This window comes from Tachypleus tridentatus, chromosome 6 (genome assembly GCF_004210375.1).
Source record: "Tachypleus tridentatus isolate NWPU-2018 chromosome 6, ASM421037v1, whole genome shotgun sequence".
Classification (NCBI taxonomy): domain Eukaryota; kingdom Metazoa; phylum Arthropoda; class Merostomata; order Xiphosura; family Limulidae; genus Tachypleus; species Tachypleus tridentatus.
Window position 1 is genome coordinate 136,029,945 of NC_134830.1, and position 17,681 is coordinate 136,047,625.

Here is a 17,681-nt window from a genome sequence, read left to right on the forward strand (position 1 = left end):
TAATAATTCAAAAATTGAACTTTGTTTTTATTTTACCTTGATTCTTATTTACACCCCTTGGTGTGGATTCCTGTACGTGGTGAGGGGACCTACCAGGGAAGGTTCTGTTCTGTCTGGTTACCTTCTCTGGGATCTAAACATCCACCCACGTGTTTGCCGTGCGTGGCGACCCGTGAAGGGGAGGAGAGGATCCTGGTGGTTGAGGGGTCCAACCCTAACACACCACTTTGGCCTCGAATTCCTGTAGACCCTGGCGTTGCTGCATTGTCCTTGCATGACTTTGTAGTGCGTCCCCTTGTAGGGCTCCATGGTGGGTGGGGTCAGTGGGTACCGACATTTTTCCTTTTTCCTATGGATCCTCCAAAAAATTTAAATATAATTGTGAAAAAACAGTCAATGGGTAAGCGACCACGTCTTGAAGACTCTGAACAGCAATCTTCAACATCAGTAACACACGTACCTCATTTTCTTATTACATTCTCTTTCAGAAAAACCTTTAGGGCAAATGTCCTTTTTTTTATTCAGAAGGGACTAGAGGGACTTGCTGGCTCTCCAAAGTCAGTTAAGAAGCTTCGATCTGGTGACATATTGTTTGAAACATCCACATCCCAACACAGTGAACTCCTTGAATTCAAAGGCAGTTGGGGATATACCTATTGAGGTTACACCTAATGCTACTTTGAATTCTTCACGAGGAGTTATTGTTGGAAGGGATTTGGAGAATGTTTCCGAGTCAGAGATTCTCGCTGGTCTCTCCACTCAAGGAGTTTCTGCAGTGAGGCGCATCTCCACTCGCAAAGATGGAGTTACACTGCCAACAAATACCCTTGTTTTAACATTTACTTCACCACGTGCACCTGCCACCATCAAGGCAGGTTATCTCATTTGCAGGGTATAGCCATACATTCCAAACCCTCTTCAATGTTTCCAATGTCAGAGATTCGGCCACTCGAAGACATCTTGTCGTAATTCCCTGACATGTGCTCGTTGTGGAATCAAGGACCACGATGCCTATGACTGTGACATGAACCCACATTGCGTCAACTGCAATGGTTCTCACCCCTCTTACTTTCATTCTTGCCCAAAGTGGTTGGAGGAAAAAGAGGTGCAGCGTTTGAAAACAATACATAACATTAATTATCCTGAGGCTCGGAAATTGCTACCCACCACTTCATCTCGGACATATGCTGCTGCACTTCATTCCACAACTACAGTGGGAGTGCAGACAGATCTCTCTGTGCCTCCAAGAGAATCATTTTCAAAACAAATGGAAAGCCTTTTGACCTCCGTGGTTAAAAAGGTTGATGAATCGACTTCCACACCCATCTCTGTTCCTCCCATACCTTCCAACAAACCTCAAGATCCACGTCCTTCAGTTTCAAATACAGGCATTTCTTCTGATACATCTTTTTCTCCCACCACAAGAGACAAAACAATTATTCGTTCACGTCCTCAGTCACTGGATTCCCCTTCCAATAACAAAAAACTGCCCACTCGACCCAGGGGAGGATCCATGGAGGTTGATAGACCCCTCTTCTGACTAAAGACAGTAAAGAAAAAAGACGTGGTAGTAAACCGAAGGGTTCCCCAGTCACTTCACCTACCCTTTCTTAAAAATGGCCACCTTGATACAATGGAACTGTCAAGGTTTACTTCCTAATCTAGATAATATCAAAATGCTGATTGCTTCCTACCATCCTGTTTGTCTTTTTTCACAAGAAACATTTCTCAAATCTGCTGATACAGTCTCCGTTCGGCAGTTTTCTTTGTACAGAAATGACAGGTTGTGTGATGGTCGAGTACATGGAGGGGTGGCACTGTTGGTTGATCAGCATGTGCCCACCCTGTCTTTTTTCACTCAACACACCCTTGGAGGCCGTAGCCATCTGTGTTTCCTTGGGTCATACCATCACTGTTTGTTCTCTGTACCTGTCCCCTGGAGAGACATATGATCAGACCTTGATGCTCTCATTGAACAGTTGCCGTCTCCATTTCTAATCCTGGGGGATTTTAATGGACATCATCTCCTCTGGGGAAGTGCTGTTATTGATGGGAGGGGTCGATCTGTAGAGCGGATGCTCTCTGATCACAATCTTTCTCTTTTCAATACTGGTTCTTCCACTTACTTTCATGCACCTAGTCAGTCCTTTACCGCTATTGATCTCTCGGTTTGCTCCCCTTCATTATTCTCCCATTTTTCATGGAGGGTTGACAATAATTCACTAGGCAGTGATCATTTTCCGATCCTTTTGAGAGAGACTGGCTGTGGTCAATGCCATCCTACCCGCGCGTATCCCAGTGGAAGCTAAATCAGACAGACTAATCCACTTTCACTGCTCTCGCAGAACTTGATCCTGCCATCGTAAATCAGCCATCAATAGACAACTGTGTTGCAGTGGTTACTGACTGTATTATACAAGCAGCTGCTCAGTGTATTCCTAAAACCTCGACACGTTTTTCACGATATTCTCGTCCGTGGTGGAATCCTGCTTGCCACTTAGCCCGAAGGCTCAAAATCGGGCCTGGGATACATTTCGTAGATATCCCACACTTTCAAACCGTGTTGCTTTCCAACGGGCCCGTGCACATGCTAGGTGGGTAAGACGTCAAAGCCAGAAGGAATCTTGGATTAAGTTCACAACTAGCATATCTTCTACCACCAGTTCCAAGATCATATGGGACAGGATTCGAAAGGTTAATGGGCACTACAATTCTGTCCCCCTCTTGATCTTATTTTCTGATGGTCAGGAGGTGACTGATGTCCGGAGCATTGCTGACACTCTAGGTGAAAGCTTTTGTCGGGTATCTAGCACTTCTGCTTGTTCCTCCACCTTCCTGGCCATCAAGACTCGGGCAGAGCGATCACCTCTTTCCTATCGAACTGACTGTTTCTTTGACTATAATTGTCCCTTTACCCTGGTGGAACCTAAAATGGCCCTTCATCGGTCTGCCAGTACGTCTGTTGGACCTGATGATATTCATTATGACATGCTGCACCATCTATCTCCTGCTTCTCTTGATGTCCTTCTGATTGTCTTCAACCGGATCTGGCAGGAGAATTTTTTTTCCTGATGCCTGGCGTCAGGCTATTATTTTACCTTTCTCTAATAAACTTCCTTCAAACTTCCCTCCAATTGCTTTGACGAGCTGTCTCTGTAAGACCTTAAAGGATGGTTAATGCTCGTCTTGTTTGGTTCCTTGAATCAAACAACCTCCTCTCGCCCACCCAGTGTGGGTTCCGTCGACAGCACTCCACCACAGACCACCTAATTCGTCTTGAAACATCTATCAGAGAAGCCTTTCTCAACTGCCAACATCTTGTATCAATATTCTTTGACATTGAGAAGGCTTAGGACACAACATGGAGGTATGGCATTTTGCGAGACCTCCATACATATGGTTTACGGGGCCATCTACCCATGTTTATTAAAAAAATTTTAATGGACAGGAGATTCCAAGTTCGTGTGGGTTCAACACTTTCCCATTCTTTTGTACAGGAACTTGGAGTCCCTCTAGGCTGTGTATTGAGTGTCACACTTTACAGTATAAAGACAAATGCCATCACTGAACAACTCCCTCTCACTGTTGCAAATGGGCTGTATGTCGACGACTTTTCATCGTCAAACATGAGATATATTGAGTGGCAACTACAAACTGCCCTCAATCGTGTACGGAAGTGGACTCTGGCGAACGGCTTTAATTTCTCTTTCTAAAACCGTATGCATGCACTTTTGCCGTTGACGGGGTATTCACCCTGATCCTGAACTTCATATCGGTGAAGTTTTGTTGCCAGTGGTCCCGGAGACCAAGTTCTTGGGGCTTATCTTTGATCGTAAACTGACCTTTATACCACACTTAAAGCAGCTTCGGGTCAAATGCACAAGAGCACTGAACATCCTCTGTGTCCTCTCTTCTACCAGTTGGCGGGCAGATCGCTGTTCAGTGTTAAAGGTATATCGTGCTCTTATTCGATCAAAACTCGACTATGGATCAATGGTCTATGGCTCTGCCAGACCCTCGGCCTTAAAGATGCTGGACCCCATTCATCACCAAGGACTTCGACTTTGCACTGGGGCTTTCTGTACCTCTCCAGTTCAAAGCATATACATTGAATCTCATAAACCTTCTCTACACCTTCGCCGTTTGCAACTATCTTTACAATATACTTCGAAACTTCGTTCCTTACCAAAACATCCCACCTGAGAATGTGTTTTCCTTCCTTGGTGGGCAGTACTTTTTGAGAACAGACGATCTGTCATTGCTCCGTTTGGCCTTCGCATCCGGGCGCAATTGGATGAATTGGGTCTGTCCTTGGATAACATTGCAGATTCCACAGGTCGGCCCATCCCACCATGGCTTATTGCAGCCCCCAAATGTGACTTTTCTTTCAGTCACCTAAAAAAGGCAGATACTCCAGATTGGAAGTACTGTCTTTTATTCAATGAATATCTTTCAAACAATCATTCAGTTCCCATTTATATAGACGGTTCCAAATCAGGTAATTCAGTGGGCTCTGCTATGGTTTGCTGTGGTTCAGTAGTTGCACGCAGAATCCCCTCTACAGCTTGTGTTCACTGCTGAACTGTATGCCGTATCTCTTGTCCTGGATCATATTGCAGCTGAGCAGTACTCCAACTGCACTATTTATACTGATTCGCTTAGTTCTATACTTGCCTTGGAATCGCTACACGTTGGCTCACATCCTATTCTCGCTGATATTCAAAACCGACTGGCCCATTTCTCATTAACAGCTACTTCAATCCAGTTTTTCTGGATACCAGGCCATGTTGGTATTCGCGGGAACGAGCTTGCAGACATGGCAGCTAAATCTGTCTGCTCCAGCACCATCACCCCTATGCCTATTCCATACATGGACTATGGTCTTGTCTTCATGGCTCGGCTCCGTGCCAGCTGGCAGTCCACTTGGAGTGAGCAACGCGACAACAAACTTTTTCAAATCAAACCCTATATTGGACTTTGGCCATCTAGCTTCTGTAAAGTTTGGAAGGAGGAAGTTGTTCTCACTAGGCTACGCATTGGTCACAATTTTGTAACTCATCATTTTCTTTTATCTGGAACTGATGCACCAATGTGTAGTTTGTGTAACACTCAAATCACTATCAGCCACGTTTTACTTTCTTGCCATCGTTACAATTCTCAACGACGGCAATATTTTAAACATATTTTTTTCCCAGGGTCAATCTGTAACATTGGACAGTGTTATTGGTAATGGTGACTCTGTCCACTTTGATAACGTTTTTAATTTTTTAATGGCCATTAATCTTTTTAATCTCATTTAAGTGTTGCATATTTATTCATTACACCTTTTCAATTGTAGGTCCTTTTTTACAGTTTTAATTTCTCTCATTCAATTTGACATTGGACAATGGCCAGAACGTTAAATAACTCGACACCAGGACTGGAAAGGCCAACTTCAGGTGACTAACGCTACTGTTTGAACTACTCGTTAGTCGTCCTGGCGAGTTGTTATTATACTTTTGCTGCATATCATTTCACACTTTTACTACTATACCTTTTAGTACTTGCCATATTGACTCATAACCCAGAACCAGGACTGGAAAGACCAACTTCAGGTGAGTGACGGTGGTTTTTATACTTACCTGTTAGTCTTCCTGGCGGGTTATGATCATTACCATTCTGCTACAGGTAGTCCTTTACAACTGTGTTGACTGGATGTCAACATTGATTTTTGCACCATTTTCTGTTTTAATTGCTGTTTTGTTTTTACCTTCATTTACTTTTACAAATTTTACTCCATTTACTTGACTTTTATCTTTTTACCAGACATTTGGCTACTCATTATTGCAATTTTGCTATGTGTCTTTGAAAACTTCTTTTCTTTTACATTTTGATACTGGCTGCTATGACACATAACCTGGAACCAGGACTGGAAAAGGCCAACTTCAGGTGACTGATGGTGGTTCTTGAACTTATCTATTAGTCTTCCTGGTGGGTTATGATCATTACCATTTTGCTAGAGTAAATACTTTACAACTTCTTATACTCTGCTTTCTCTCTTAACATTGTAGACTAGGTGTCAACATTGGTTTTATACTTTTTTGTTTTACCTTCATTTCCATTTATGTCTTTTACTACATTTACTTTATTTTTACATATTTACCGGATGTTTGGCGCAGATAGCCTCGCTGCTTTGTGTCATAAAACACTAAATCAATCAATCAATCCTATTTATGAATTTTAATAATTTTACTTTAATTTTAACATTTTACCGGATGTTTGGCACAGATAGATTGGTTGCTTTGTGCCATAAAACGCCAAACCAACCAACGAGCTAGAGCGTTTAGAACATTCTTTTAACCATGTAACGCATATAGGAAACGAGTTTACTATTATATATATTTAAAAACAGCTTGTATGGTTTGAGAATTCTTATGTAGAGGAGGGAACAATGTTTCGACCTTCTTCGGTCATCGTCAGGTTAACAAAGAAAGAAAGAGATAACTAACCGATAGCTGACCACATTTGGGTGTGTGTGTGTGTGTGTAATTGAGTGTAGGAATGTAGAGGGCGTGCTTAGATGTTTGATTATATTTATTAATATAAAGTATAATATTATACTTATAATATAAGGTATAAAGATGTTCCTTAGTATTGATTTATTTTCGGTTTGAGTTGTTTAAGTAAGGCTTTAGTTTTGCGTTTGTTTTTTATTTAGTATTTGGGTGTTTGTTATGGTTATGTTGTGTTTATTTGATTTGCAGTGTTCAAAAATGTGTGAAGATGACTTTTTGTGTTCTTTGAATTTGGTTTACATTTTTCTACTTGTTTCTCCAATATAGAAGTCGTGGAAGTTTTTGAACACTGCAAATCAAATAAACACAACATAACCAAAAAAACAAAAATACTAAATAAAGAAACAAACATAAACAAATGCAAAATTAAAGAAGTCTTACCTATATACAACAATTCAAACCCAAAATAAACCAATACAAAGGAACATGTTTATACCTATATTAATAAATATAATCAAATATCTAAGTGCACCCTATACATTCCTGCACTCAATTATACAACCCCGTTCAAACATGTGGTCAGCTATTGGTCAGTTATCTTTCTTTTTTTGTGAACTTGATAATGATCAAAGAAGGTTGAAACGTTGTTTGCTCGTTTACATAAAAAATTTTTTCAACCCATACCAGCCGATTTTAAATATATATTTCTCTACAAGTGGGTTTTCTCATCATCACAGAGTTTACTGTTATGTGTTATTTAGGTAGATTACCTAAGATAATAGACCCGAGTTGTTTGAAGATGTGTGGATTGAGAACATTTTCAAATTAATTAACTTAATAATTCTGAATGACAGTATTTCCTAAAACATTGATATGGATATTTTCTAGTCAGTAGCATAATTATACAACCCATGAGATTTTTTTTTTTAAAGTTTGGGGTGTGGGCAAGTCATTGTAGGAGATTTCACACTTCAGTGAGAATGGTACCATCAATAAGAGTAAATTTTGATGAATTTTGTACAATGGTAATAAATACTGGCACAGAATTGTAAAAGAAATCTTCAAGTTGTTTGTTCCAAGATGCTTTGTAGTAATGTGATAATTTAAATATATCCTATTATGTGTAATTAGTTTTACTTTAACAGTATATTATAACGTTTGAAAAATGTGTATTTGAAATGATATTTGTTTGAAATGAACATAATTTGACATTAAATGGCCATAATGGATACTTGGAGTTCTTTTGTATGCAATACAACCTGAAGTGCGTATAAAGATTTAACAGATATTTGATGGTTAATTTCTGATAAGAAGTATGCTAACTATATATAGATCAGAACAAAAACTAAACATGTTATGATGGTGGTTTGAGGATTGTGTTGTATCTTATCTATATAGTAGAATATGTTGTCTATAAGCTGTCATATGTATGACAGTGACTATTGTGAAATGGTGGTGTTGTTCCAATGTATATTTAATGTGTTTATTGTGGTATTTTTATGAATGATGATTCAAATTACATATAGTATATATCTTCCATTTGTGCAAGGTGTCATTAAATATGAAAAACTGTGTTTGAGGGATTCCATGTCTATGCTGTCTAGGGTATGTGTTACATATGTGGACCAAACCTTTGTTTCATTATTTAGAGGGTATGGTGTGTGTGTTATGCCTGTTATGCATTGTGATATTGAGCCCATGCCCTGTATCTCCAACTAGTGCCTTGAATAATCAGAATAGAAAACCACGATTGATATCTTAGTGAAATACCAAAAATTCTGGCATCTGTGGGTCTGAAACCCTGATTCTTTGAAGTATCCAGTGACATCTCTGACTACTATGTACATGTTAATGGGTTTTTGGGTGTCCTGTTAATATTTCTCTGAATGTTCTAGGTAATACTTAGCTGTGTATTTTATATTTAGCACTTGATTATTTTTTATGTATTAGCTGTATGGTATATTTGTTTGTTCAGAATAGAAGCAGACATTTAGTGCAGTTAGGTGTGTTGTATTATATCTGAGTGTTGGTTTTTTTTTCTTTATAGGGTTGAAAAGAACTCTTTTTCACTTCAGCCTGTGGTTGTACTGGAAAGGTTACCTGATGAAGTGCTAAAATGGCACATTGAGAGTTACAAATATTCCAAATGGGCATCTGCTGAATTAGTACGTGATGAAACATGTTACCCCTCTTGGAGTAGGTATGTTGCCAAAAAGAAATCTACTAAATCAGACCAAAGTACCATACCTCCAGACAAAGATCAATCATCAGTGGTGGTAGGAAGTTTTAAATTAACTTCTCTTAAAGAAGGTGCTGAAGAACAAACATTGTTCAGAACCACGTCCATGAGTAAAAACAATGTAAGATGCTCAAAATGTGGAGCTTTGTTTTTGAAGACAAAATCTAATGCTATGTGTTTGAATTGCAGACCTAAGGCTTTAGCCATGGAAAAAATTAAAAAGCAATGGAAGCAAATGAGCATAAATTCTTGTAATCTGCCTAAACAAAGAGCTCATATGATAATTAATCAGAAATCAGAAGCAACAAACCTGCAAACTAGTGCCACAAGAATTGAGCTGATTAAATATCTGAAAAAAAGGAAATTGTCTGAAGAAAAGCATTACAGTGATGATGATAAATGTGGTTTTAAATCATTGGAAAGCAATGTGGCTAAAAGGTTAAGAGATTGGGACAGTTCTTTTGCTCATACAAACAATCTAACATCAGTCAACAAGCAGAATTCTCAAACGATTTCCGAGGATTCATCTGGTGAGATTTTCAAAAACTTTGGCATATCACCTGTAAAGAGAAGTAATGGTTGTTTACACAACATAAAACCGTATATATTAGAAAATCATAGTTGGGCTCGGGATCAAGAAGGTAATGGAACTAAGAAATGCCATTTCTTTGTTGATGAAATAAAAGAGACTGTCCTTAAGAAAGAAGGTACTTCTACCAACTTCCAAAATGAAGAAAAGAAAATGGAAAATCTTGATAATAAATCCAGAAAGGAGAAAAAAGATGATTTTTGTATGCAGGCTCTTAGAAGAACTGATACTGATGAGAGGTTAAAGATCAATAGTAGTGACATTCAACCTAAACACTCACCATCACAGCAAAAAGGAATAAGAACCAATAAAGTGGAATGGAAAAAACACCAAAATGATCCATATTCAGAGAATCTTAACACTAAAAAAGATAGTTTGATAAATGAGGAGGTATCCTACACTGATGATAATGATTGCGTTAATAGTAAAGTCAACCCAAATTCAAAGAAAGTAATGGATGCTGACTGTCCTCAAGGTAATCAGATGGAAGTATGTTTACAGTCTGACAACAATGTAAAGATTGAAACCCAACAAGACAAAAGGCAGTCTTTGGAAAGTTTTAGTTGTAAGGAAACTCTTAGTAATCAAAATGAAGATGCAAAGCTTAATGTAAAAATAAAGGAACACAATACAGATGAAGAATGCAAGTCAACAACAAAGGTAATATTGAATGTTGACAGAAATAAAATAACGTTTAAACAAGTAGTTGGATCGTATAAAAAGAGAGGTGTGGAGATTAAGGATGTAAGAAATGGTTTGCTTCTAATGACATTTGATGATGATGAAGATATAATCAGTGAGACAGAAGAACCTTTGGTTGAAAGTCACTTACCAAAAAATGGTATTTGTGATAATTTTCAAGAAGGTAACAGAAATATGCATTCTTATAATGATAATTTACAATATATGGAAGATAATGAGCATTTGAAGAAAAAGCACAGTTTTCAAGAAGCTGAACAAAACACCTCAAATCAGTCTGTAAATCAAATTACCAAAGTACAATTAGAAGAAACCCAAAAACTTCAGTATAATCAAAAGCAGAAGAACCTGAAGTTAGAACTTGAAAAAGCCCAAATTGTTGGAAATAGCACAGCAAGTGCACCAGAGATTAAAGATAACCATGGTTGTTTACAGCAAATTAGCCATGTGAGGTCTCAGAAGTCCACATCTGACCTGAAAGAACCAAAAGTTACTCAGCATGTTACATTACATGATGAAACTGATGAACAGTATGGTAAATCTTCTGCTTATTCAGAAGTAATGAGCCAGTTAGAAGGTGCAGAATCCATTTTAGGTCATGAGATGTTGGTACCTGTTGTTCAGAATGTCAATTTAAAGAAAGAAAAATCTAAAACCTTAAAAGAAGAAATAGTTAATTTTTGGAAAGAAGGCTTGGCAGTAATTAGTCCTTTGGATGAACTTGATTGCCTTGCTGTAGCAAGCATTGTGGACTTGGATTGTGGTCCTGAAAAGGCTATGGATTTGTTCAGATTCAAACTAAAGCAGAACATTGCCCTCCTAAGAAAATTGGCTATTGCAGAGCAATATCTAGATATTCCTCCAGAGGTAGTTAAGAAAAATAAAAATATGATACTATCAGCAATTACAAAACTTCTTTTTTCTGTTAGATTAGTAAAACTGTCCAAAGATGATTCTCAGTCCACACATCAAGAAAGTGTTCAAAGTAATTTAAGTTGTAACAGTCATTATAGTGATCATTGTATGAAGACAATTGGTAAGGCTGCTCATGTTTCAGTTGCAACACAGGTTCCTTCTGTAACAGATATTAACAGCCAGTCCTCAAATAATGAATCTAATCAATCCTTAGGTGATCAAAAACATAATCAAGAGTTGGAAGAATTTTCACAAGAATGTCTCAGGTTCAAAAGTGCAAGGAAACTAGATAATTTACCTAAAAAGGAATCTGTTGAACATGATTTTGTTCCATTATCATCAAGTGCACATCAGACAAGCAGTCTTAACTCTGAACAAATGTTGACAAACACTGGCATCATGCCTATAGATAAAAATAAACTAGCAGAATTGCTAGAAAATTCTTCTAAACAACAATTATATCATCATGCTTTGTCTCATTTATCTAGTGGACAAAACAGTTTTGGCACGTTGGTGAGTGAAGTTTCAGAGAAGTGTTTTACAAATGGACAAGCCTCAAGCCAGACAAATACATCGATAAAGAGGACTTCAGAATGTCCTCAAAGTGTGAACCATTCAAACATAAAGTTAGGTCAACAACTACATTACACTAATGTGGCTCCTGAACTTACACCATCATCAAAAATTAGTGGGAGTAAATCCATTTTAAGAAAGCAGAGTGATGAAACAGTTTCAAATTTGGCACAAGGAGAGCTTTGTTCCAAGCAACTAATAGAAATGTCTGCACAGAGGAAACAAGAAATAGAAACTAATATGATGCAGGAGGTAAAGCTTAATGAAAGTCATTTAGTCCAACAGTTTTCAAAGTCCATGCAAAGACCACAGCAGGCTGCAGTGCCTTCTGAATTATCACATCAGCATTCAGCATTAAGTAAGAACTCTCATATCAATCAGTCCTTAACTTTTGGGGCACAGTTACAGCATCTGGGCATAGAAACCCCAAATACAAACATTATTCAACAGCTAAGACTTAACAGTAGCTCATGTAATCAACAGCACATGATGTTCTCCAATCAACAGCATTATAAGGATAGTACTAGTACAACATGTGATAAATTAACATCCGAAGAGTGTTTAGTCAACAACAGTATCAACAAGTAGCTGACCTAATCTTCACACAAGGACATAATTCTAAAATAACATCTGATGAACCATCTAATGTGGGATCCAATCAGATTTACCAGCAATTGTCGTACATCAAAACAGGTAATGAATCCCCATGTGTTCAAGAACCCATCAAAACCAGTACACAACAACACTGGGACAAAAAGACTGAACTTTCACAACAGGAAAGGCCCATAAAAAGTGCTCTTAACCAGGTATCTGCAACATCTGTACCTTCACATTCACTTACACTGCTGCCAAAGTATTATCCAAATATTTCAACTTCCACAAATTCACCAGTTCTTGATCAGAAACAAATGTTATTACCCACCATGAGAATGGTCCCTAATGAAATCATTCCATCATATACAAACATAAGGCCAATGCTTCAAGTTCCTAATAAGTCATTTTATCAAAGAACACTTTCTCATTCAAGAAACTCTGTGTCTCCAGAATCAGAACGTAACTCGGTTAGTAGTTGTACATCAGGAGATACATGCAATTCACCAGCTTTAGAAAGTGACTTACAAAGTAAACAACCTATTGATCATTTGAATCCAACATTAGTATCTGCCATGTCTTGCAATATTGATCATTGGACAAATAACATTGGACAACAGAGTGTACCTGAATCTCTAACCTGTGATCTTCAGTTGGAAAGAATGAATATGCCACTATACCCTCCTTATAGCCTTCAACAAAATTTTCCAAAAGAAACAAGTGTTATCTGCACACCAAATAATCGGAGTTTGTCAAAAAAATTCCACTTACCATCAGGTTGAAAATTCAAAACGAGCAGTACCAAGGAGTGGATTGGTTCCTTGTGCAACTAGAGTACCGATGTCTAATGTGACCTCACCTTCTATTAGAAACTTCATGATTCATTCAAAAATCAAAGAAAGTTCTCTGCTTGCATTGTCCCGGGTATGTGTGCTTTTGTTTAGTTTGTGTGTGTGTGTGTGTGTGTGTGTGTGTGTGTGTGAGAGAGAGTGTGAGAGAGAGAGAGAGAGAGAGAGAGAGAGAGAGAGAGAGAGAGTTATAGAAAGAATATTAATACTAAAGAGTTAAGTAAATGAAATCAAAAGCAAGGACTGCATTAAACACAGCAAATCCAAGTCTCTGACTAATGGTAGTTTGTTATAAACAAAAACAACTTAAAACAAAAGTCAAATGCTGCATCAATTGAAATGTGGGATATAAAATATACCCTGAATTGTAGAAATGACTGCAGAAGTAGGACTCATATTGCAGTGGGGATACACCATCAATCAGCGTTAACTTGCATTCACCAGTCTTGCATGAAAATTAATTAAATAATAAAATAATCAAAATAATAGAAATTAGTGGACTTGTATAAATTGTATTAAGCACATAAACATTGAAATTTCCAAACAGTTGATTAGGTACATTTTGCTGATTGTTGCATAAAGTTTTAAGATGTAATCTATGGTATAATGAAGTTGCACTGAATAGAACTTAGAGCAGTAAAATGGGTGTACTGAGTAATGAGGTTTGATTAAGGATGTTTGTGTGGAATGAAACTGAATCTCCAAGTAATTGATGCATAAGAATAAACTACAGTTGGGCAATGTAAAATATAGAGGGAAAAGTCTATTAAAACAGTAAATATATACATGGGTACTTTCTTTCACTAGGTTTTCCTTTAGATTATGTATCTCAGGTTTGCTGGTATGAGTATTAACTCTTTTACTAATAAAGCAGAGAACAATGTTTCGATCTTCCTAGTTCATCTTCAGGTTAACAAAGAGATAAATTTTTATTTCAAGTGGGTTTCTTGTCATCAAGGATTCCTTCAGATTACTTACTCTTCAAGACCATGTACTAGACTGACAAAATCGAATATTCCTATTTTGACAAGCAACATCACATTTATTTTCATGGAACAACCAGCATATTTCCTTGTGACCAGTCTTTTCATTCAAACATTTGTGGGGCAATAATCTTTAAACAACATGTTCCTGTCATCAGAGAGCACTGTTGTCGACAATTTTACCCAAAGTGTAGTACGAGGTCTGTTAAAAAAAACAACAACAAAAAAAACGCGGACTGACGTCATAAAACAAAATGTACTTTATTTAGAAGTTACAGGTCTGGGACCCCTTCAAAGTACTCTCCTCCCCAATGCACACACTTATCCCAACTGTGTTTCCACTTGTTGAAACAGTCCTGGTACGCTTCTTTTGTAAATGTCCTCCAGCTCCTTCGTCGCATTTGTCTTAATCTTGGGAATCGTCTCAAATCTTCTTCCTTTCAAGGGTCTTTTGAGTTTGGGGAACAAGAAAACATTGCAAGGAGCAAGGTCAGGTGAGTATAGGGGGTGGGGAAGAACAGTGATCGAGTGTTTGGCCAAAAACTCACGAGTTCTGAGGCACAAATTACACAGCAATACGGTGCATCTTCAATTTTTCGGTCAAAATCTCGTAACAAGATCCAACTGATATCCCACACTCTTCAGCAAGCTCCCTGACAGTCAGACGTCGATTTGCCTGCACCAGGGTGTTGATTTTGTCGACGTGTGGGTCGTCAGTTGATGTGGAAGGACGTCCAGGACGCTCATCATCTTCAATGGACTGTCGACCATCCTTAAAACGTTCATGCCACTTGAAACCTGCCGTACGCTTTATAGCAACATCGCCGTAAGCCGTGTTAAGCATAGCAAAAGTTTCACTCGCAGATTTTCCAAGTTTAACACAAAATTTCACAGCAAGTCGTTGCTCCTTCAGGTCATTCATTCTGAAATCCGCCAAACGAAAAAATCGCACTTCACTTTAAATAGCTAATACACAAATGAAGATATCTGCAATTGGGAAATGGCATCGTAATCAGCTGATCTGTGTGAACCTAGCGACACGAAGTGGATTCCCCTGGAGCCGTGCAATTCAAACAGTCCGCGTATTTTTTGAACAGTTCTCGTATTACACCAATATCTCTTGGGCAGAACAGGTATCTCCTGGAGAATGACGAAGAAACAAAGGCAGTTAGAATAAGACGTACTTGATCACTTTCTCATCCGTGTGTGATGTGAAAGCTTCAGATATTCTAAAGCTACTAATTAGTTGAGAATAAACACAATATTAACATACAAGAATGTCATGGAATACTTGAAGTTTGCCCTCAAGCTGAAAATGAATATGAAACTTGAAGCTTTCACAATTTCCAAAAACCCTTTAACAAAGAATATTAAGCAAATTACCATCATATCAATATCAGAGGCACAAATAAAAATAACTGTTAACAAAACTAATACAAATCTTTTGAAAAAGGCTCTTTTTGTGGGATGTAATATCAAATATAGCAGGAAAATTTCTGCACTTGATGACTCTAGGAATACCTTAATGTACATAAAAACAGCCATATGTAAAGAAATATAAAATAGATCCCTTTTAAGAAAAGGGAAAATTACCAAGAAAACAAGGTACCTTAAATAAAACATAATATGCAAATTATAAAATAAGCCACTTGATGTTGAATCACTATACAAAAGAAAACTACAAATAATTTAAGTTCCCACATTTTTTTTACAGATACTACAGTAAAATGTTAACCTCTTAACACTCGAATGGAACTTCTAAGAGAAACCCTTTAACAAATATGACTAATCTGAAAACCATAAATATCTGTGATCATTTTATGTTTAATACATTAAACCTAAAATACACATTATCATTATTAATAAAATAATCCAATAAGATACCTTGCCTCTTCTCATGCAGTAGATTTTTCTTGACTTTTCCTACCCTGTTTATGTGGACTTTTTGCTTGCAAACAGCCTTGATGGTCTCATTTATCCTTGTGTAATTTTCATGGTATAGCTGTGCTACGGCATGCAATAATTATCCTTGTGCCACTGACTCCCATCATGTCTTAAGATGGCATTCTGGTGTGAGGTCATACTCAATATGTTCTCTGTGGTTGCAAATTCATTGTGAACTTTTGGTTAACTCTAATGTGTTTCAACAACCAACCCTTTGTCATTTATTTCCATGCTTATTTAGTATTTATGAAATTTTTAATTTCCACATTAAGCTACCTCAACACTTATGTTCCATCATCACCACTTATTCAATGTATTGTTGTGGTTTTTGACTGTACACTTTTAGTGAAAATTTCAACCATAATGAGCCACAAGTTGTAAACTTGAGAAGGTTCTGTTCTTTCAGTTTACTTCCTCTGGGATCTAAATGTCCACCTACACATTTGCCATGCGTGGTGACGCATGAAGGGGAGGAGAGGATCGTGGAAGTTAAGGGGTCCAGTCCTAACACACCACTTTGGCCTTGAATTCCTGTAAATGGGTGGCCCCCTAGGGTCAAATGGTTGGTCCACTTGGGCTAGGGCCAACCAAGTACCAGCATTGGATGTTCTCAACAGGTGTAGTAGACATTGTCTGATACTGATGTTTGGATATAGTGCTCACGAAACCCTGGCGTCGCTGCAGTAATCTTGTATGGCACTGTAGTGCATCCCCCCTTGGGGCTCAATATTGGGTGGGGTCAGTGGGCACCGAAGTATTCTTCTTTTATTATGGATACCTCTCAAATAAAAAAATAAACAAGCATGACAGCATAGAGAAAAATCTGACTATTAGCAAACGACTGCACATTGATGACTGTGTAAGGTCAAACTCATAACTTTAATCTGTCCTGCAATTTTTAATTATACATTTTTAATTGAAAAACCCTTAGGGCAGATGTCTTCATTTTTTTATTCAGAAGGGTTTAGAAGGGCTTGCTGGCTCTCCTAAGTCAGTAAAGAAAATTATGGTCTGGGGACATTTTAGTGGAAACATCTTCATCGCAACATTCCAAACTTTTCTTGAAATAAAAGACCATTGGGTATATTCCCATTGAGGTTACTCCTCATTCTACTTTGAATTCTTCCAGAGGAGTTATAGTTGAGAGGGATTTAAAGACCATCGAGAGTCGGAGATTCTTGCAGGTTTCACCAGCCAAGGTGTTATAGCTGTGTGCCGACTTTTACTGTGAGAGACAGGATTATGGAGCCAACAAATGTTCTAATATTAACATTTACAACATCACGTCCTCCTACCACAATCAAGGCAGGATACCTGAATTGTAAGGTACAGCCTTATATTCCTAACCCTGTTAGATGTTTCATTGGTCACTCAAAAACATCTTTCCATGGTTCCTTGACATGTGCCCATTGTGCTAGTAAAGACCATGATGCTTTTGAATGTCAACTAGAACTGCATTGTGTTATCTGTAATGGTCCACATCCTTCCTATTTTACTTCTTGCCCGAAATGGGTGGAAGAGAAGGAAGTACAATGCCTCAAGACAGTTCAATTATATTACTTACCCAGAGGCTTGGAAATTACTATTTCCAATTCCATCTTGGACTTGTGTTGCTGTAATCCATTTTACTACTATAGTAGGACTCCAGACAGACCTCTCTGTGCCTCCTACAGAATCCTTAACAGTGTATCTTAATCTAGTATCCTCCAAAATTGACAAAGTTAACAAATCAGTATCTACTTCTACCTCTGTCCCTACCACATCTTTCAGCCATTGCCCAACTTCACCTTGTTCAAGCCCAGGTGT

The 17,681-nt window shown here is 38.0% G+C and overlaps 1 protein-coding gene across 1 annotated transcript in view; it reads left to right on the forward strand.

The window, feature by feature from the left end:
* Positions 1-17,681, forward strand: part of LOC143251739 (uncharacterized) — a 48,546-nt gene that overhangs the window by 9,309 nt on the left and 21,556 nt on the right. The window contains exon 4 of the mRNA XM_076502983.1: positions 8,542-13,024. Coding sequence (XP_076359098.1) covers positions 8,542-12,097 — 3,556 coding nt within the window. The 3' untranslated portion in view covers positions 12,098-13,024. The remainder of the gene's footprint in view (positions 1-8,541; positions 13,025-17,681) is intronic.